This window comes from Pezoporus occidentalis, unplaced genomic scaffold, assembly GCF_034315485.1.
Source record: "Pezoporus occidentalis ecotype Australia unplaced genomic scaffold, CSIRO_AGI_Poc_V1 ctg183, whole genome shotgun sequence".
Taxonomy (NCBI): domain Eukaryota; kingdom Metazoa; phylum Chordata; class Aves; order Psittaciformes; family Psittacidae; genus Pezoporus; species Pezoporus occidentalis.
In genome coordinates, this window is record NW_026913673.1 from 1,026,555 (window position 1) to 1,048,483 (window position 21,929).

The window sequence follows — 21,929 nt, forward strand, 5'->3', positions numbered from 1 at the left end:
CCCTCGCGCGCGCGGGGAAGGAGGGGCTGAGGGGAGGGGAGGGAGGGGGGGAGGGAGGGGAGATGGCGGCGGGGGGAGGCGGCCCGGCGCGGCGCTGAGCTAAGCCGATCCCATCCCATCCCATCCCATCCCATCCCACGTGTGACGGATCTGGCTGCTGCCCCAGCGCCTCTCCAGTGAGATCCTCCGGTAGCGGAGGGAGGAGGAGGGGGGAAGGGAAGGGAAGGAAGAGGAAAGGCAACCGGAGCGAGCCGAGCCCCAACAGGAGCCGGGCCGGGGGGGGGCGGGTTGGGCGGGCGGGGGGGGTCCTCTGAGGGGGTCTCGCTCGGCGCGGCCATGGAGGCGGACGGCAGCCAGGCTACCTCGGGGAGCCCCGGCGAGGCGCAGCACGACCCCGGGTAAGTCTCGGGGCGGAGAGCCCAGCACCGGCCGTTCCCCCCCCCCCCCCCCCCGCCTCTTCCCTTCACCCCTCACCCCCCGCCCCGCGCCGCGCCGCCGTGAGGTGCCCCGTCAAAATGGCCGATCCCGCACCGGCGCTCAACTCCGCTCTCTTGTCTCCCTCCAGCAAGATGTTCATCGGCGGCCTCAGCTGGCAAACCTCACCAGGTACGGGCCGCCGGCCCCCCGCGCCCCTCACCGCGCGTCCCGCCCCGCGTGGGCCGCGTCCCGCCGCGCCGGGGCCTGCCCCCCCCCCCAGCCCCCCCTTCATTGCCTCCGCTGCCTCTCGGCTTCTCTGTCTCTCTCCGCAGACAGCCTTAGAGATTATTTCAGCAAGTTCGGGGAGATCCGGGAGTGCATGGTCATGCGGGACCCCACCACCAAGCGCTCCAGGTAACGCCGCCGCCGCGCTCGCAAACTTCGCGAGTTGCCGTCGGGCCGGGCGGACCCCGGCCCCCCGCTCCCCTCCGCTGCCCCTCACGCGTGGCCCGCGGGAGCTTCCCCTGCGCCGCGTCCCTCCGAGCCGGGAGGAAGGGAACAAAGCGGCCGGTGGAGGCGGAGAGCGGCCGGGGGGGGGGGGGGTGCGGCGGGACGGGACGACACACGGGACGGCAGCGCGGTGGGTTTGTGGCTTCTCCCCCAGGCTCTGGTTCTCATCAGCCCCCATCCCCTCGCTCTTTGTCTCTCGCAGAGGCTTCGGGTTCGTTACGTTCGCGGATCCGGCGAGTGTAGACAAAGTCCTGGCTCAGCCCCACCACGAGCTGGACTCTAAGACGGTAGGTCCGTGCGTGGGGCTGCCCGCCCGCCCCTCGTCCGCGGCGTCAGGGCGACACGGTGACAGGGCGGCAGGCGACGTTACAGGGACCCTGCCCTCGGCCGCGGCTGCGGCTTCGGCTGGGTTTCTCTGCGGGGCGGCGTCAAGCTGTCATTGAGCGGGGACTTGGCATGGCCGCGTTTGCCCTGGTTTTTCCCCAGGCTCTGCCTTTAACTCACCGAAAGCGGTAACTTTGGTTTATTTTTCAATGCCAGTTCTCCCCCCACCGCCCGGTGGCTCCTCCCCCGGCCGCGGGTTGCATCGAGCGGTGACATTGAAAACATCGTGGAGTAAAACCCAACTTTTTTGTCGGTGTTCCGGCGCAGAATGCTTTCTGCAGGGAACTCTCCGCTTCTGTCCATTGATTATTCCTCTCTCGGTGCGCGTGTGTCAAGGTGGGAGTGCCTTGCTGCTAGATCCCGGGAGCTGCTTCCCGTGCCGTTTCCCAAAGTCATTTTTTGGCAGGAGCCCCCTCACCTGTGTTGCCGGGGCCCTAGGGAAACGTGGATGTCCGTCGGTGGGAGGCTCTGAGTGCTCCGGCGTGGATGCGGTGGAAAAGCACAAGTCCTCGTTTGTTGTTGTTTCTCCCGAGCTCTTTGCTGTGCTCAGTCTCCAGTGGGTGACATAAGGAATATGCTCCTGGGATTCAGCTCAGCTCTTTTTTTTTTTAATGAGCATTGCGCTTGTTTTTATTCACTTTTTTCAATAAAACCCCTATACATGCATTTTCCCCCCTTGACCTGATACTTTATATTTGACCTGACACTGAAAATGCCGTATGGGGCGTGTGTAGCTCTAGGCCCTGTTTTGTCCCTGCCATCAAGGCCATGCACAAAGAATGAAGTTTTGTGCCTCTTACTGTGTTGCCGTGTAAAGTCTCAGCAAACCTGGGAGGGGAGGAGGGAAGGACACTGGTAGAGGTCATTATCGCTTTGGTGCTGGTCGGTCTGGAGGGGGCTGGTTCGGGAAGGGAAGGGAAGGATGGTGTTGGTGGAACTGTGTCTGGCAGAGCTGCTGCTGGACGTACCGAGTGTGCTCATTGCTGTCGCTGTCTTTTGTAGTGTGCGTGCTGGATCTTGAAGGTTTGATTTAACGTGAGCATGGTGCTAGGAGGAATCCTGACTCGGTGCTGGAACGTCTTGTGTGTGCCTGTGTGTGCGAGATTGCGGTGAAACGAGGGAGAGACAAAGCAGGGAGCAAACACGAGTGTGTGACTTTTTCCAAACGTAATTTATATGGGAACAAAAAGCCCAAAGCTCTCATAGAAGCAGGTGGAATCTCGTGTTTTAATTCGACCTGCAAATTCTGCTGGGCTTGTCTAAACATGTAGCCCATGCTTGCACATGCCTAAATGATTTGGTTTTAGGTTTAATCAGATATGGTAAGATAACTGATTCAACTGTGCTCCCTGAGATTAAACTCCCCAGACTTCTCGTGTAGAGCTCTGTTCTCTATGTGTTTTTAAAGCTAATTTTAGATAAGAAGAACAAAGGCAAACAGTGTCTTGAACGAGGGTTCTTAAAAAACCAAATCCTGGGAGGACACCCTGTCATATTTCTGACTATAATTAGGTCCTCCCCCAGCTTTTTCCTGTAGCACAGTCTCGTCCCTGCAATGTATTAATTTGCTCAGCTCTGGGGGAGGGGTGAGAAGCTTCGCCAGGGCAAATGTGCCTCCGTTTTGATTGTGTGGTAATGATTGAATTAATCTGGATCAGAAATTAACCTCGGAATCAGTAAAGCAGCTTCAAAGTACGATCCAGAGCTAGGCAGGTTTCCCCTTCAGCCCTGTGTGTGTAGACATATTGTAGTAACTGTTCTTTAGCATAACATAGCATTTGACTCTGTTTCAACGTTCAGCACAGGAGGCAGATCGGTTGGGTATTGGCATGGAAACGTCGCTCTTGTTTACAGTTACGTTAAAAGCTTTGTTTAGGTAATGGCCATTCCTATCAGAAATAGTATTAGAGTCATTCCTAGAGGACTTGTAGATACAGTAAGTAGAGTTGTACCTAACTAACTAATTATTTTTTTGGTAGAAGTTTGTTTCTTTTATTTTGGTTGTTCTTTAAATAGTTGACAGGGATATGCAAAAGGTATGGATTTCCCGTGTCCATGGCTACTGCTCCTCTTCCAGCCCCACCGGTGCTTATCCAAAAGGTTTTGTGAAGGAAAATCCAGTTATTTAAGCAGGGCTGTCGCTGTGGTGCAAAGAACTCCATGCTCTTTGAACTGACCTTCAAAAATGAATGTGTTGCTTTTGAGTTTAATGGCCCCTTCCAACTTCTTCCCAGCGGGACGCTGCAGTGATGCCCTTCTGGTGGGACTGGGGCTCTTTGCTGGGAAGACTTTGGCTTTTGAAGAAGCAAATGTAGAAACGTGCGCATTTGCCTCCACATTTGGGTATTGCTGTGGAAAATCCGTACCTGTTGTATTTCCCCAGTAGACAAATGCCTAGTCAGTGCTGAATATATTTGTAGATAATGTTAATCTCTCTGAAAAGGTTAGCTTTCTAGAGAAATAATTTTACTTTTGATGCTTTTTGAACAATAAAGTGGCATGCAATCGCTCATTTCTCAGGTGTGTCCTAAAAATAGCCACTGCATTTGTATCTGATGCAGGTGAATCACTTTATCAGTTGCGCATCGAATGTTTGTGGTATTTCCAATTTTGACAAATTAATTGAGTAAAACTGCTTTTTAGGAGAGTCTCGTGGTTACTGATCAGTGACAGGAATACATGTCACCACAGCAATAACAATACCAAATGGAAACGGCTCCTTTTCCTGATCAGGGTTAGCTTGAGGGGGGGAAACCTTACAAAAACCAAACCCAAGCTACTAATGAAAGCCTCTGCTTCAGAATATGCCTTAACACAAGCAGGATTAGGTTCATCAGCGTGTTATAGTCAAAACACTGAAAGCAGTTGCAGGTAGCACAGTTAAGGTAGGATTTAGACCTTTAAAACCTCTTTTTCCACATTCTTTATTTAGAAGATGCCTGTGTGCAGATGCTGCTAAAACCAGAGGTAAAATCAGCAGCACAGAGACGTTTTATTGCAGTCATTTTTACAGATGACAATTGAGGCTGGGCAGTTGCTGGAAAGGTTTTTCTTGCCCTCCAGCCATGCCTCTGCGGTGGTGTCTTTTTGTTCTTAAGTGATTTTTGAGTGGTAGAGAGGAGCCACTTTCTGAACATGACCCATGTGGAAGTTGTTTTTAAAACTGCAGAATTAGCATTTGGGCTCGCTTTGGAATGGGAGTCAGTGCTGCACCTTAGAACAAGGGAGCAGGGGCTAAACCAAGGGTATTTTTTCTTCTTTTTTGTCTCTGTGGTGCTGTGCTTCACTGGCGAATACTCCAGGTAATTCCTTCATGGAAAATAATTAAGAACTTGGTTTCTCTGGTTTAAAACACTTGTACATTTTATGTGCCTTGCTCTCCTCTGCCCACCCTTTCCCATAAATGCCCCTTTGTCATTTTTATTGCTCACATGTATTCTTTGAGGGGGAGCAAACCAGCTCAATTTGGCGTATTTTTGACAAGGATAACCTCGTAGTCCTTCTAACGTTTTAGTTTTAGCAGTTGAAATGTGAATTGGCTTTGTGTTCTGCATTTCTCTCTTTGTGTGGTGTTGCCAAGTCAGTTGACAAAACAAAGCAGAGAAGAAAAAGCAACCCCAAACCCAACTGAAGGAAGGTGCAGGTGTCAGGAACAGCAGGTGAAGATCTGATCAGGCGTGCTGGCCATATCTGTGCGGCCTCCAGAGCATGCAGATAAGGGTTAACACACAGTTTTGGTTGTAGAGGCATCACCTAGAGACTAAGAGGGAGCTCCCTGAGCACCAGTAGAGGTTGTTGCCTAGAAGATGATGGAGGAGGTGTACAGAAGAGATGTTTTCTTCCACTCTTCCTGTCTCCTGTTCCAGAGCAGTTCTGGATGTGAGCCGGTGTGCTGAATGATAAGCCTGAGAAATGAGGGATTAATAATTCAGTGATTTAAAAACAAAATAATATGAACTGACAACAAAAGCTATCTTGTTGATTTCCCCTTTCTTTTTCCTCAGATTGACCCTAAAGTTGCATTTCCCCGACGAGCACAGCCTAAGGTAAGTAGGAGGATCGATAATAGGATTTTAGGCACACAGAGAATCATTGTTGCCAGGCAGTTCAGGTTTCACACAGGGAATTGGCAATGAAAGCTTTTAAAGCCGGTGCATGGCGTCTTAAGGGTATCAGCGTATGGCTGTGAAACTCCAGGAGAGCTGCTTTGTGCACTGTTACGTGTCTCCAGTTTAACTGTCTCCGTGCGGAGCCCCGGCCGGTCGTGGCTGGCTGAGGAGGGGAGGCTTCTCCCGTGGTGGTGGGAGATTGTTGCTGCATTACTCGCGTTTGTTATGCTGTTTTACGCAATGTGTTTTGCCTGGTGTTTATGAAGAGCAGTCGGATTAAGTGCAGACTTCAGGCGTGTTTTGAGCTGAGCTTTCAGTTCTGTGGTTGTGATGGATGGGAATATATCTCTGCCTTCATTGTTTGCAAATTTCCTTTTGTATAACTTCAGAGATGTGCTTGGAGACTAATAAGCGTTGGGTAGCAAGTTGCTGGTGAAGCGCTGAACTCTTCAGGCCACGGGGTATTCTTTTGCAAGAACAGTGAAACAATGAGCTTTATGTCTCCAGCCGATGAGGCTGGCTGGAGGAGTGACCTCCTCCTTCCAGGGGACTTGTGATAGTGCAGCCAGCTTCCACGCTGGGACAAAGGCAGTGTAGTGATGTGCAGAGGAACTTTGTGTCTGCGTGTGCTTACTCTGACACGTCGCTGGTGCCATTTCTGCTGGAGGAGCTGCTTATGGACTAGAAGTGGTTGTTGCTCTTCAGGCTGTGCCTAACAAAACCAGCAGATCCGTTTTAAATCCACATGTGCAGCCGGTTGTATTTGAATTTGGAAAGCCAGAGGCTGAAAGAAAACTTTTGTAATTGACATTTTCTTTTGTGTTTGTTTTTTGAGAGTTGGTTCAGCTGGTGTGTGTCGCTTGTATCCACTGATCAGCTTGGGCTAGCTCAGTATTCCCCTAAAAATGGAAGGGCAAGGCTGCAAAGCTGCAGATGCAAGTCAGTAAGGAAAAGTGCTTTAAAGTTGGTGGCAGGAGACACCTGAACAAGTCAACCCAACAATTTTATTGCAGATAGCTCCTCAGGAAAGCAAGCAGTTTAATAGCATGTGGAACCATAATGTTAAATACTGTACAGAGCACACAGCTAGTGTGTAATTTAAACCCCTGGGTGTGTAGCAGGAGAGGTGCTAGTGATTTCTTTAAAAGAAGAAAAAAATGAGATAAACCCCAGCATTCTACTTGCAGAATTTGAAACCAAACTAATGTAGTCAAATATTTAGAGGTTCTTTTCCTCATAGGCCATATCTAATAACTACTTAGTGAGTAATGACGTGCCTGGCTTGCTTCTGTGCTAGCAAATTGTTTCTTGTTTGTAGGGTTTGTGGCTTGTGGATTCTGCTGTTGGATTAATGCTGCCTTTAAAATACAATTCCAAGTTACCAGGATTTTGAAGGGTTTCACAATGGAAGTATGAAGATGATCTTGTGCTGTGACTGATGTTCCTTTCCCCCTTCCCAATACCTTTTAAAGCCTTATTTACATTTTAAACTGTCTTCAATTACCGGTTATCTGTTTCTGCAGTGTTCTTTGCACAAGTTTAGAACTTGGAGCAGAGCTGTTAAGCTGCCCCGTGTGATTTCTTCTATAACAATTAAAAAAAGCAGGGCATGTCTTATGCCGAGGATATTAGCGAGTTAAATTTCCGTGTAAATGCAAAACCAGGTCAGTTTTACAAAGGGGAGTTTGTTTTTCTCCACGTAGGGTTTTTTTTTTTTGGTGGTGGTTGTTTCTTTTGGTAACAGACCTCTTTCAAGCATGGGGCAAACGCTGGAACGCAGGCTGGATTCCACTCTTAGCAGGGACTCGCTCTCTGGAGAGGTCATCAGGATCTGCTTCTGCTTTTTACACACGTCTCCTCCTTCCCAAAGTGTCAGGATTTCTATGGGCTCTTGAAAGAAAAGCTGAAGATTGGAAGGAGCCTTATTAGGAAACTGGAGAAAATCAGCTACAATAAAGAGCAGATTGGTATCAGTTGTGACGTTATCCTGGGCAGCATTTCATCATCTGCATTTTCTTGTTTTCTGTTTTTTTAATTAGATACTGAATTAAGGTTTTGGACTTGTTCCTTCATCCCAGTTGAATAGCGAATGCTCAGTGTTCAAGTGTGACTGTGCTTTAGTCTAATTAACCAGCGAATGCTCGGGTCTGTGGAGATTAATGGCATTTAATGAAATGTCTGTGTCTTTCGCTGGGTGCAAGGGGAGATATTTTTCCTGGTCTTCCTTCCTGGTGTGTTCAGCAAAATGGGGATTGGGTTTTTTCTGTCACCTTCCTGGCAGTGACTGGGTGCTGAGGTAGAGGCAAGGCTGGGGCACCTTCCCCCTTCTTGTGCAGACAGACCTTCTGGCAGGCTTCCCTCCATCCATCCCATCCCCTTCCTTCAGGAGCCCTTTTGACCTGCCTCGGCAGGATTAACTCTTCAGTGGGCAGCAGTTCCCGGGCTCCCTTGCCAGCTCACATGCTCGCTGTGCCTGCAGGGTCACGCTCGCTTATTTGTGCACACACAAGAATCCCTGCTCGCTCCTTCCCCCCCTTTCTGATTCACTTTAATTGGCGAGCCTTCCCCTTTCAAACGGCAGCCCAGTAAAAGGCTTTCTTTGGGGCTTTTTAAACTGCATCTCCATGATTTGACACCTCTCTGGTGATGCAAATTGGTTCCTGAGCAAGAAGTGGCAGGTTGTAAGAGTGGAGCATTCTTCCCTGATTTTCTCGGAATGACCCTCCCAGAATATCCTGGGTGATTGCCTCGGGTGGGTGACGCCAGGGTTTGTAATCCTGCTCTGCTCCTGAAGTCCGGGAGCACTTGCAGCCATTGTTTTAGGAAACTTGCTGCAGGGGTTGAACTTGTTGAGGTTCTGGTGTATGGCTACCAGCGAGATGAAAAGAATAGCCGTATGCTTTCTCTTGGCTGCTGTTCCTTGATAAGAATCTGTCTTGCTTCCAAGTGCTGGAAGGCGCTTTGTAACAGTTGAGCATTTATAACTCTGCTGACTTAAAAATCCTTAAAAAGCAGCGGTGCCGGGGTAGTAGTTTTGTATCTCCTTTTGAATACTGAAGACTACAGTAATGTGACTTTAATATACATAGCCTGTCAGTTCTGACGGTATCTGCTGTATTAGGTGGAGAAGCCTTATCAAATTTAGCATGTTCAGTAGATATTCTCAGTTGTAAGCAATTCCCTCCCTCACCCCTCTGCCTTGGGGATTTACTTAAAGAACAAAATAAACCTGAAGAGGGAAAGGACAGCAGCCTCGGTCCATGAAGCAGCTCCGTGGCCATGGAAGTATCTGTGTGTGATTTATTAGTATAGAAATGTGGGTGCTTTGTCCTACAAACCCACGTAGGAAACGGAGGCAGATAAAGCTTCAGTCAGAGTTTATAGTTGTGAGGTGACCACTGGGGTTTTTGTGCTCGGGTTTGTCCAGAGTGGGACTGAGGTCCCTGTTCTTCCCAGCACTTACTATAAGGGTGTAATGGATGTGGCTGGGAATTGCTCTGGCAAGTCAACAAGCTGCAGCTCCTTGTAGTAGTATTCGGTGTCACAATTTCATTGGCATTGTGGATGTGACCTGCTGACTGTAGTCTGTATCCTTCCTCTTCAGTGGCTGTTAAATGAAGTTAAAATCGAGTCTGTGTGGGTTGGGTACGGTCTTCTGGTGACCCTTTCATCACAAAACAGCAAAAGGGCTTTATTTGATAAAGGAAATCAGATGGTGATGCTGAGTATTGACGGTTTTGTCACATGGATTTCATTGTAACAGAGGACAGTTCAGAACTGGTAACTGGTTCTGGCATCTCTGCACTCCAGTGTCTATCTGCAAACTGTGTGTACCCTGTGTGTGGAGTAGCTGGTTTCCTGTCTGGCCAGGCACATGGGCTGTAAGAGGTGCAGTTGTGCACATCTGTTCCTCCTTCTTGGGCAAAAAACAACAGTGTCAACATCTCTCTTTTCATTTGAGTGGCTGCTGGTTGAACCCCAGTGAAGCTGGCTGCTCCAGAGCAGCGAATGGAGGGCATGCCCTTGTGGAATAACACCCAGGCTAACCTGGGAGAGATTTTTAAAAGCTAACCAGTGGATGTGGATGTCTGATTCCAATTAAGTTGAGTGTGGGTGGGGTGTCTGCATCCATTGGCTGCCTGATAAGCGTGAGCCAAAGTAACAGGGAGACATTTCGTTCCAAAGCAAATGGTGGACCTTGAAAATCAAGAGTTCTGTTGCTTGTTTCCTCCCGTGCTTCTGCCTGGAAACTCCTCCAGGTTAGTTCACTGCTTCCCATCTTATTGTAAGTATTGGGTAGGCTTTGAAGTCTGTTTCAAAAGAATGTGAACTGAGCACACGAGCAGAACTCCGGGTTCTTCCTTTCCTGCCACCCTTCCTTCCCCACCAGGCTGTGGAGAGCAGCAAGGTCAGACCCGTTCCCTAGGATTCCTTTTTGTCTTTTTAAATTCCTCTGCATTTGCAGGTCTGGATGGAGTAAGAGGAAGTGTTTCCTGCTCTTGCCAGTGAGCGTTGATGTGTACCTTAATAATGCTGCTGTATCTGCTGCATGCAGAAGTCCTTACCAGGCAGTATGAGGGATTTCTTTTCATGGTTGATGGCCAGTGTTTGGGCATCTTCTTCAACCAACCTTGACATGTAGATCCCTTGCCCAGGGTAAGCTGCTCCTGGAATTTGTCTGTTTCTGGCATTGGATGGTTAAATGGAAAAGTTATGAGTCTGAATACTGGCAAATCAACCCAGGTAGGAGAGGATCAGGGTTTTGAAACCCGTTATACTGGACTCAGATTCCTGCTCTCTGTGACCTGTTCAAGCAGAGCATGATCTCTGTTCTTCGATGCAGCCAGAGGAAGGAAGTGGCTGTGCAGGGTGTTTTGTGGAGTGCAGTGAGTTGTGTCAGGAGCAAGAGCTGAGCTGGGCTTTTGTTATTCTGCTGGTTTGGGAGATGGAAACACTCATTTCTTCCCCCCAACTACTCAGGTGGATTGTTCACATTGACCTTAAACCCCACAGAGTGTCTTTCCTCTTGTAAAATGGATGTCTTTCCATTGTTACTGCCTAAGGATGTCTTTCATGTTAAGAGTAGTGCTAACGTACTAATGTGCTTTCCTTCCCTTTGCGTTACTGCTAACTAAAAATTAAAATGAACATTATCTAACTTGGGGGTTTTAATTTTCGGGGTGTTTTTAAAGGGGATTCTCCATTCCCTGTGCTTTTCTGCATTGCTGGGTTCTTTTTAATGGTGTCTGCCAGGTAACTTCTCTGCCCCGAGACTTTGCTGCTTGGATACGCCAGGAAAGGGTCGGCAGTGAGAGGGTCAGGGAAATGGGAGAGCAGCACCACGCTGACACCCTTGTGCGCTCCTCTCTGCTTCCAGATTGAGCACATCGAGTCTGCAAAGTGCTGAGCCTTTACCAGCCCGGGGGTAGGTCTACTAATGACTGATCTAAAACCATCAAATTCATTTATTTGTCACTGCCAGTGACAGGCCAGTTAATGCTAATGGATTCTTTTTTTAGCCTGTTGACTCTGGTGATAGTCTCATAAATGTTGTGAAATCCAAAGCATTAAGGGAACTTTTAACTTATTTTTAGAGGAGAGCTATTGAAACAGGGTAATGTGCTGCATGTGGACCAAGGTATATGTTATGTTGGGAAGGAAAAAGAGCAGCTCCTCTGTTTCATTAAGCCATACATAGATGTCTTTGCTGTTCCTAATAGTTACTTGACTTTTCAATTGTGTTTTTGTGTTCTCTTTAAACGCATTTTGGGTCATGCTGTAAAGGGAGGAGAAGCTGTAAATAGAGCCAGTCATCTTAGGAAAAAAGGGCTTGTTTCAGATAATAGTTCATCTGCAGGGCCTGAATCTTCTCTGTCCCTATTGTGTGAAAGCACTTAAGCGTATACTTAAGTTGGCATAAGCATGTGGGTGAGTGCTTTGCTGAATCAGGGTGGACTAAAAGCACATTATTAAATGCTTTGTTGTACTGGGGAGCCTGTAGCAGAAAAAGATTGAGATGACTTTGTGTATCTGGCAGTACTTTGTATATGGTCAGTCCCATCACTTCTCTTTCAGAGAGGGCCAGTTCCATCTCCCCTTTTCTCCTTCTACCAGATGATCTCACTCACAAGAAAATATTAATCTGCTGTTTCCTCAAAAAAATGATTGCAAGGTCAGTATTTAACAAAGGGTAAAGTAAAAAAATCATTGTCTAAGCTTAATTTAGACTCAGCCTTGCAATCACGCATTCTCTTTGCCTTAGTCACCGGAATCATTCTTTAAACTATGTGAGCAGTGTTCGACGTGGCTTAGGTTGGTAAGAGATTATTGCTGTAGAAGCTGTGGTTTGCTGAGTAATTTGGAAGTTACTGTGGGTCTCTGTGCTCAGGGCAGCATGAGGTACTAATAGCTTACTTCTAACTGCTGGCATTTTGCTGCTCTCCTCTTGGAAAGATTTCCTTCATTTTCTGAGTGCAGAGAGAATCTGGAGCATGTTGGGAAGTTCTTCTCCCTGCTCAGTCATTCCTGGTGCTGGGACATCTGCACCAGCTGGATGTATTGTTGTGTAGGATTGAATTAAGATTGTACTTGGGGTACTTTGTATTGTAAAGAAGGAGCTTACCCTGCCAAGACTTGAGCAATTGTACACATGAGGAATAGCTGCAGAGACCTCAGCAAGCACAGATAAATGCGGGCAAGGCTTCTTAATATGTTGGTGAAGTGCATGTGGCAAGAAGGGTGAAGGAAAAGAAGTATTGACAGCAGCAGAAAGCGTTGTTCCCTCTGCCCTTCCCTCCCCCAGCAAAGACTTGCATTAATTTCCCATTGACTCTGATGTACAATAGGGAAGAGGTTTCAAGCTGACTGAAGGGGCAAAGGTCCAAGGAAACTACTGTAGCAAGAACTGATGCAGAGTGACAGTAATGAGGTGGCCTGGCAGGTGGGAGGGAAAATGGTGGGGTGGGAGAAAGAAACTAATATCTGCTGAATTAAGTAGTTCCCAGGGTTTGAAGTTGTTAAGTCCTCTTGGGTTTATTTTCCCCTGTATGTGCCCTACAACTATGAGATATGGCTGGAGCTGAGAACATGGGCAGGGTCTGGTGCAGGTCCTTGTGCTTCAGTGCCGGGTCTCTGGCAGTGCTGGTGCTGCCCACAGGACACGGAATTCTCGTGTAGTGTCCCCAGACCTGCTCTGTGCTGTTTTCCTTTGTGTTTTTTGCATTGCTGACTTTGAGCTCATCGTTCTGTTGTTCTGTGGGGCAGTTTTACATCAAAAAAGGAGGTCAGGAGCACAGGGTGGAGAAGTGTTCTGAAATTCTGAGTTATTTAAAGTCGGGACTGCGAAGTGCTGGTAAGACTTTCAGTTTCTTGAACGCTGGTGGAAATGCAATGCCTATTAGAAAGTCAGTAGAGGTTTTTATAACAAGTGCTGACCAAACATCATGCAGGAATCTTCCCAAAGGGTTATTTGGGGTGTGAAGAAGTTGCAAGGAGCTGAGCATTTGTCCCAGGTGTCTGTAAATCTCACTGAACTGAGAGGTATGGCTCAGGTGAGGGGACAACCTGTGGCAAGAGCTTGGTTTTGCCTGCAGACCCTCAGTGCTGCAGGTTTGCTATTCTGCTGCTGGAAAAGGGGTTGCTGAAGGGGATGTTGTGGTTGTTCTTCTGCGGCCCGTGCTGGAAAAGTGGAACTTGTGTATCGTTTCCATTTCACCACGTCGTCAGTCATTTATGTTCAGAGATGTGTCAGTGCCTGGTACGTAACTGAGCCTTTTGCAGAGTCTTGTGAGTGACTGTAAGGATGTCCATTTGCTGGTGAAATTCACCTACTCCTGGTGTTATGTTTGGCAGACCTACAAAGCCTAAAGCAGTGCTGGGTGCTCAGAGAATGGTGGGAGGGAGCAGAAAACATTGGAAAGCAATCTGAAGTTAATGCTGAGCTGTGAAACATGAAGAGTTTTCTGAGGACACAGTGGGGATCAGCCCCACCTTAGGGTCTGGGGCTGCTACCAACCATTGGGTTGGATGGTGTCTCTGCCATGTCTTTAGGGGCCCTGGAGATGTCTCATGGGAGTCCTGAATGAGCCAGCTGCAGTGAGGGATGCTGGCTTCCTCTCCTCAAATAGTCTCTGGTATAAGGTGTTTGGGGTTCTTTTGGTGTGTTTGTACTGGAGAGCTCGCCTTCCTCCCCAGCTGCTTTCTGTAGGTGAGCTCTAACTCCAGCCCTGGCTGGGTGGCCAGCTGAGTCCTCAGAGGACCTGCCATTCGAACCCTGTCCCATCCAGATGTTACTGGGTGGAAAGGCCCCTTTGAAACCTGCTGTGATCATGTCCCAGGAGCACTGTTAGCTGGGTTTGGCCACTGAGGTGATGTTGGTAAGAGTTTTGTCTTTCTTGGCCCTGATGGGGCTGGTGCTGATGCTGCCGCTGAGCCTGGAAGAGGCAAGGCTGGGAGGAAAAAGGGCAGTGGGATTATCCAAAGCATCTCAGTGTGGCAGAGAATGTTTCCTGGTGCCCAGGTCTGGGACCATGCGGTAAACATCTGCTTCTGGCTGAAAAAGCTGTTGGTGGCGTCCGTGGACGTTGGGAAGGAAGTGTGTGAGCGCAGCGCTATCGTGCGCTGCCAGCTCTTTGTGACTTGTGTCGAGGGGTTAAACTGAGGCTGCTTTTTTGTTTTTAACGACTTTTGATTGGAAAGCTTATAAGGGGAGGCCCTGCCTGGAGGGGCAGCGCTGTGGTGTGAGGCAGAGCTTCCAGCTGCGGGGTGCTGAGGTTCCAACTGCTGCGTGCTGGGGCGTCCGAACGGCAGCAGTGAGGTGAGGCTTCAGGCAAGGGGGAAGTGAGATAAGAACACTGGGAGAGGTAGATTGTTGTATGAATTATGGCTGAGGCTGGGTGGTTACAGACTCATGTTGGGGCTTGGGAGGCAAGGGGGGCACTGGCAGTGGATTTAAATGGGCTAAGCGGCGCGTTGCAATGCAAGGTGGATCCTGGTGCCCTCAGCGAGGAGAGGAGAGGAGGAAGCACGCTCAGCTGCAGGTGGCCTGGAGTCCCTCTGCCTCCAGATAAGACCTGGGCTTGTAGCCATGCTGGATGCTCCTCCACCCCATGGGCCTGCTCCTGGAAGCTGGCTTTGTCGTTTGTGCTGCAGGACCATGCCCACTGCTCCCTGGGTGGCCTGTGCTGTCGTTCCTCCCTCTTGGAGCTTGAAGGGGATGGATGCGATGGTTCCTCCATGGTATACGGAGGAGGAGTGCGACCTGACATGCTTCCATTGTGAAGTGTGGCACCAGAGATGGGCTGTGCTGTGATTGTTCCCCCTCTGAGTGGGGATTTCCTGCCCTCGCCAGCCTGGGATCCAGGGGTGGGTGGATGCAGGGAAAAGCACCTGGAGAGAGTCTCCTGCTGCAGTATCTTTGTGCTTTAAATTCCTGACTCACCTAATCCCATGAACTGTGATCAAAGCAGCAGTTGATGCATGTGATGTGCTGGGCAATGTATGTATGAAGAGGGAGTTGTGATCAGCTTGTGTGATTTTTAATCTCCTGCCCCCTTTTTCATCTGGTCCCATCCTCTGTGTCATTAATCTTCCAGATCAAATAAAATGATAGTTGAAAGTCCTCCATAGTTATGATTCCCCTGAAGTTTTGTGAATATGGCTTTGATTTTGTTGTAGTATTAGAAGTCAGTTTAGATTTCTGGAGCCGTGTTTTGTAGGTGTCTCCGGTGGATATTTTAGTAGGGATATTTCTCTCTCAATCATGTATGTGTATGCCAGAGGAGAAGAACAAAATATATTACAGAATAAACAGCAATTTAGTTACCAGTCCGAAAGCTTTAATGCTAAGGAGCCATGAAGTATAGTTTATTGGAACTATAATTGCAGACATAAGCAGTGATTATCTGTCTTCATGCTTTTATAGTCCCCATCACTGTCATCTGAACACATGAAGCTGATGAGAGTGTGTGCAGAACGTTATTCAGCTGATGCTGTTTAATCCTCATGTCTTGCAATATGTGGAAAGTAAAATAAAGTGTCAATTGATTTGAAAATTATGGGGAAAGAAAAAGGAGGGAGAGGGTAAGTGTCCTTGCAGAGAACATAACCTTATTTCATCCAGCTTGGAGCTGAAGGGATGCAGTTGACAGGGTAAGCATCTTACATGAATGTGGTCACAAGGAATTTTGCTGTTCCATAATGTTCTTGGAGGTCCTTGGCAAGTGCAGGACTTTATCTTTGGAGGTGCCTCCCTTTGTTGCCTTGGAATGCTCTGAATTCCCTGCAGCTGAAGGGAGGGCAGCAGCACCTGTTTGTCCTGTGCTCCGGAGAGCTGGAGAGCGTTGGATCAAGGCAGACAAATGGATGCTGCCAAGTGCTTCTTGAGGTGGAACAGAGATCAGAGAGCAAGTCCTGAATTGCTTGGCCTGATTATTGGTGCTGGTTATGCAGGTGAAAATGTGCTCTGGGCTGTGAAGAGGCAGAGGGAGGAAGAGGTGATTTGGTTGTGTGCAAGGTTCTTTTCCTGCTGCTTGGCAGGCCTGAGGATCTGAAATAGTCAGTATTAACAGAAAACCTGGGAGCCGTTGGTGAGCTCACTGGGGCTTCAGAGGGCTCAGCTGAGCTGAGTTTACTTGATTGAGGTGGGTCTTACTGGGTCTGCTTTTGGTGTCACCGCCCTGCTCTTCACACAGGTGTGTTCACTGCCTGCCTTAATTTGCCTGATTATCAGTGAAATCACCTGTGTGGGGTGGGGGGAAGCAGAGAACAAAGGAGTAGGAGTCAGAAGGTCTGTAATCTCTGAAGGGACAGCACAGGAATGGTGCAGAGCTACGTTTGGGCTTTAAGAAGGTACCTGTTTTGTGAGTGATTTAGGGGCTGGGGGGTGTGTATGTTGGGCAGGAGATTGGTTGTACTTTATTTCCTTTTTTTTCCCTAAAATGTGGTGGCAAAAAGTCTCTGTTTTGAGGGAGGAAAGTGGATGCAGAGGAATCTGGAACTTCTAAATCTGTTTTTATGTACTTTAGCACTGAATTAGGACCAGATCAGAAACAGAACTGACAATGTATGGGTTTGATGGGCTTTCCTGAATTTCTTAGTGAAATTAGCAGGAGTTAACCACTAAATCCTGTTATTAGAGTAGGTCAAAGTGTTATTCAAAATGTAGCTGAAAGTGTGTGGGACATAGGTTCCTGGAGGCCTCAGCATCCTACTTTCACAAAAGACTTATGTGCTGAAATGCCTTCAACTAGTTTAAATCTGACCCTTGTTCTTATCATATGGAGATGAGCTAAGAGATTGTCATCACTCTTGTTTTATGGATGAGGAGAACAGGAGTGCTGTTCATGTGTTCTGCAATACTCAAAACAGTGGGAATTGCTGGTGCCTTGGGAGAGGGTTATTCCAAACCTGATGCACTGTGTTTCCATGTGTTGGTGAAGGAGACGTGGCTTTGGCAAGCCGTGTTGTGGCTGTGCCATGGTCAGTGCTCTGCGAGTAACTGTTTTCTTCAGCCCCCACAAAGTGACAAAGTGATGTGCAAAGATTGCCTTAGTGTTGCATCACTGGAGACAGGCGTGAAAACCCTCTGCAGAGGGCTTTTGGAGCTAATACTGGCTTATTGGAAACAGTTGTTGGGAGCAGGCCTGTTTTCACTGGGTATTTGGAGCATCTTAAGAATGGTGCTGGTGGTGCTCAAAGTCTGAGCAGGGCACAAGCAGAGGCTATAAAATGTTTAAGATGGAGGGGAGTGTGCCCATCTGGTGCTTCAAAACCCATGGTCAGCTACGGTAGTGTGGGGCAAGAAAGGAAAGGAAAGGGCACAGAGCTGCTCCCTGCCAAGGTTTGATTATTTTCTGGGGGAGGCTCCATGTGTGTGTGAATACACACAGCACAAAGCAGTGCTGGAACCAGGGCTCTGTGCATGGAGGTGTGCTGCTGAGGAGTCTTGCTGTCTGCATGGTAAGGGGAGGCCGTGCTCTGCGCTTGCTTCTGAGCACTATTGAACCTCTCTATCTGCTTCCATTGCCGTGAAATGCTGCTTTTACAAACAGCACCGCTGCTGCCACGGCTCTGAGCACCCTGCACGCGCTCAGCATCCGGCTGCCTGTGGAACGGAGCTGCCCTTCTGCATGCAGATGTCTTGCTGCATGGCAGGTCTGGAGAGCAGGGATTGCGTCCCGGGCTTGGGGTCCCAAGCTGAGCACCCTGCAGACCTTGCTGTCCTCCCTCGCTGCTGCAGGCTCCTCTGCCAGGCGAGCTGGAAGCTGTAATTCGTGTGCTTTGGGATCCTCTGGCAGGCAGGGCTGTAGAAATGAGGAGTATCATTGTATTTTATTGTGGCTTCTAAGAACGCAGTGTGTTTGTGCTTCGGGGAGCCCCAGGGGCTTTGTTTTGCACCAGGCCCCAGCTATTCTTCAGCAGAGCCTTCCCGGAGCGTGATCTAGTTGTGCCCATTAGGAGTGAGAGACGGCTCTGACTGATTTCTGCTCCCTGCTGCATAATAAATCTGATACTAAAATTAGTGCTGGTCTCCCTAGGCCATAATTCTTGCTGAGATTATAGAGAATTGTGTGTGCAGAGAGGAATTGTGGTTTATGTTTGGGTGTTTTTTATAACCTTGAGTGTCCAATTTCCAGGTTTTTTACTAGCTCCCCCCTTCTTTTTCCCCCTTTTCCTCTCTTTTGGGAAGTGCTTAGCCTTTCTGTGTATTTTGGCTATTTAAGCCTCTGTCACTGCAGGCAGATGAGTTCCTTGGGAGCTCTTCTGAAGGTTTTGTAATTGAGTCTTTTACCACGGCGACAGGATATTATTAACCTTCAGTAAAGCAATTTATTTCATACTCCTTTGTGGGGATAAGCTTTTTTCCCCCCAGGAAAAGACGGATGTGGGAAGGGTTGGATGTGCAGGGGTAGCTGGACTTGCAGCAGTGATTATGGTGTAAAAAAAATTAATAATTTACATGAAAAAACAGGCAGTTCTGTTCGTGTCAGTTTAAAAGAAATCTTTAGTCCTGAATGGCTCCCACCCCTGCTTTATTTTAAAGACCATCCTTTTTGCCCATCAGTGCCTTTGAAAGGGGGTTGTATTTCATCTTCGAGCTCCAGCTATTTAGCCCCTGTGAGCACTAAAACATTTTGTTTTCATCTTTGAGACGGCCTTAAAACTGAACTGAGAGCTGGAGGCAGGAGTTGTGTGCGGGTCTCCCTCTTGGCATGGCCTTTGCCCTCAAATCAAATGCAGACTAGTCCAGAAGCCGTTAAAGACTGGAGAGCTCCTGGAATAGCAATTTCCAGCGGGCAAGCAGGAATGCTGGATAAGTGGCCAGCCTGGCTGAATAACGTGTATTTTCTATTGAGCATGGGGACAAAGGCCCCAGGCTGGGATTCCAGGGATCTGGGCTGGTCTGTTGTGTCATCGCATCTCCCGGTGCCTACGTTTGTCTTTTAAAGGAGGATAAGACTCTTTCTTTCCCCCTGTCTAGTTAGACTTTTCTTTGTGCTTCAGTAGACTGTTAAACTTTAAATGAGTGACGTGCTTGTCCTGGTTGGTGTCTCACTTCAAACTTTGCACTGTGGCAGAGCCTGCTTTCGAAGGAGTTCACCTTGCCTCGCTCTATGAATCTGTTCTCTTAGCAGTTCTATGAGATAGACGTGGTGTTATTGCCACATTTTACAAGAGAGCTTGGACGAGAGTTCAGGTCTTTTGCCTAGAGCTTCACGTTGGTTAGCACACTTGAATCTCTTGGCGCTGTGTGCAGGCTTTAATTGCAGAGTCATTAGTTGTTCTACACTGTGTGTCCTTAGCATGTGAACTGCTTCTGCCTTCCTGCTGAAACGAGCATCCTAGAGAAAGTATTTTGGTCTGCGAGGGTTTGAAGTGACCTCTGTTAGGGCTGTGCTCCAGAACCACAGGCTCCCAAGATGATTTTCCTGCCTTCTACCACTTTCCGATTTTCCAGATGCATTCAGTTATTTTTATCCAGACTTTCTAGCACCAATTCGGTGGTTCCATCCCTTTTTACATTAGGTTTCCATAGGCTGTGTCAGGAAGCTGCTGCTCTGGACCTGCTTTTGCTTTGAATGTGGGCTCCTTGTGGAAAGGACACCTTCTGCTTGATGGCCAAGACTTCTAGCAGCAATGGTGTGTGCCTGGCACGTGTCTTGATGGCAGAGAGAGGAAAGCTGCTGGCCCTTGCCAGCCCTGCCGTCTCTAGGATGCTATAGGAGGGTGCTGAGCTCTGCTGCTCATGTGGGCTGAGGTTATGCACCGTGGCACAAAGCAGGGAGTAGGGCAGTTGCAGAAAGGATGGGTCTGAGCGCAGGGACAGCAGGCGCACTGCTTTATGTGGGGTGTGTTCCTGGGAGCAGGCACTGCTGATAATAAACATGTTTTGTTGGGATAACGGGGAAGCACATTGTGCACACTGCCCTTCCGTGGGGTGCATGGGTCTGCAGACCAGACTTGCCCCTTCCTTTGAGGTTTTGGGTATCTCTGTGTGTTGTGGGTAGCATGAACTGAGACTTCTCAAAACAGAGATAAATGCCACGACCTTGCTTTGATCCTGCAGTGGTCAAACGCCGGCAGTTCAGATCCTGTTGTGTCTGGTGGCTCTCCAGGCACGGTGTGATGGTGCCGATGCTTCAGGGGACCAAGGGGCTGCTCCAGGAGCTGCCCTCCCGTGGTGCCTCTCCTGTGCTTATTCCCCTTGGGAAAGGGGCACTTCCCTGTGTGGTCCTGCAACCTCTGCTGAAGTTCCAGAGATGTGTTACACTCAGCAGAACCTTTCTGTTACCAAAAGGCTTTGTGGCCCCTCCACACGCTGGTTGTGTAGAACTTTGCAGCTGGTAGATTTATTCTTAGGTCTTCAACCAAGAATCTTTCTATTTTAAAATGCTCAAAGCACCTTTTCCCCTCCCTTCCTGCTACACCCATTGTTGTCAATGAGCCCCACAATCTGTAAAAAAACATTTTTTCTTTAAAGCTTCCCCACCAGAGATTTAATTAAAATATTGTGAAAGGCAGTCATTGAAATGAGAACCCTTTGGAGTGGAAGGCACCCTGGTTTCCCTCCGCACAGCTTTTTGTCACCATAGAGATGAAAAGAGAAGCTCAAAATTGCACTTTCCCCTTGTGTGTTGCTACTGAGGCAGGTAGCAGCTGCTGAAATCCAAAGGGATGGGCCTGAGGGGGGCATGGCTGGGGCTGCAACGTTAACTCTTTAGCACTGGATCGGGATTTCCTTTCCCAGTGGAAGTTCTGTCTTGGTTTATTATTCTGGTTTAATTTCATGTAGCTCAGGGCTGGAATTATGTGGGCTTATGAAGGGGAGGACCAAAGAAGCCCATCCTTTCTGTGTGGATGAAGCAGAGCTGAGGAGCTCTGTGGGCAGTGTGGCTGTTGGGTCTGCACCGGGGTGTTGGGAGCGGTGTGTGCAGCACCACATTGTTCTCGAGGTGTTTTTGTATCAGGCCAGTGTTGAAATCCAACTCAGCCTTTTAATGCCATCGTGTGAGCATATAAATCAGAGCTGCCTTTGCTCTGCAGCAGGGTTCAGGCCTGTCTGGGCCTTACTGAAAGCATCTCAATGTTAGGGCTTTTCTGGTTTATTTTTCTTTTAAAATGAATGGGTTAAGGTTTTTTTCCTTTCAGTGACCCCTCTGGAAGTGCAGGGATTAAACCAGGAATCCGTTCTGTGAGTGATTGCACTGCTCTGGTGGAGTTTCGCAGCCAGTGAGACAGATGAAGAGTACCGGAGGGTGCGTGGCAATGGGCACTGTTTTGCTTTTAATCATTTTAAAAACAAATTTTTCTCCCTAATTGAGGGAAGAGGAGGCTCAAGTGGATTCTTGGCACAAGCACCTTGGACAAATGAAAGCACAATCTATATCCAAGCTGTCTGCTATTGTGTATTTTACACAATACCTGTGTCTGTGCCTGGTCTCAAATGGATGCAATGGTGTAATTTTAAGCTGTTTGAGCGAGACCTGTTGTGTTTAAACTTCCAGCTAGAAAGTGAACGTAACCCATGTAATGGCATTATTAATGGGGAGTAGCACTAAATTGTAATTTGCAAATTAATGGTTTAACTCTGAGATTAAATATACAGCTGGGTTCTTGTGTAATGTTACAAGGCAAAATTAGATCACGTATTTAAAACCAGAAGGGCCTCCTCCAAAGCCAGCGGGTGCCTTCCCAGGGACTAAGCTTTTGTGTTCAGCCTTTTCCACCCCATAGCAAGGTGCAGACCTGTAACACCAGCAAAGTTAAACTTGAGTATGGACTGTGCCCTTGGGAGCGGGCTGTCAACCTCTGACTACCAGAGTTACTGATGTATTTGGACCAGAACAATAAAATGACCTGTTTCCATGGTGGGAGTGACTAGGGCCACCCATCTGCTGGTAGGTTCAGCTTGTACCTGGCAGGCTGGTCTGAGCCATGCTGTTGTACGTTTGTATTTGAGCTCTTGCAAGATTATAGATGAATTTTTAAACAAGGCAGGATTTGGGAGCC

At 48.3% G+C, this 21,929-nt stretch overlaps 1 protein-coding gene across 31 annotated transcripts in view; it reads left to right on the forward strand.

The window, feature by feature from the left end:
- Nucleotides 1–245: 245 nt before the first annotated feature.
- Nucleotides 246–21,929, forward strand: part of MSI2 (musashi RNA binding protein 2) — a 215,424-nt gene continuing 193,740 nt past the window's right edge. For 30 of the 31 annotated variants that reach the window (XR_009964219.1, XR_009964221.1, XR_009964224.1 and 27 more), the window contains exons 1-5: nucleotides 246–398; nucleotides 566–606; nucleotides 750–831; nucleotides 1,130–1,214; nucleotides 5,316–5,357. Coding sequence is in view for 24 of the 31 variants with exons in the window: in XM_062615692.1 (XP_062471676.1) it covers nucleotides 337–398; nucleotides 566–606; nucleotides 750–831; nucleotides 1,130–1,214; nucleotides 5,316–5,357 (312 nt within the window). In the remaining 7 variants the exon portion in view is untranslated. The remainder of the gene's footprint in view (nucleotides 399–565; nucleotides 607–749; nucleotides 832–1,129; nucleotides 1,215–5,315; nucleotides 5,358–21,929) is intronic. The other variant, XM_062615694.1, reaches the window with a different exon arrangement.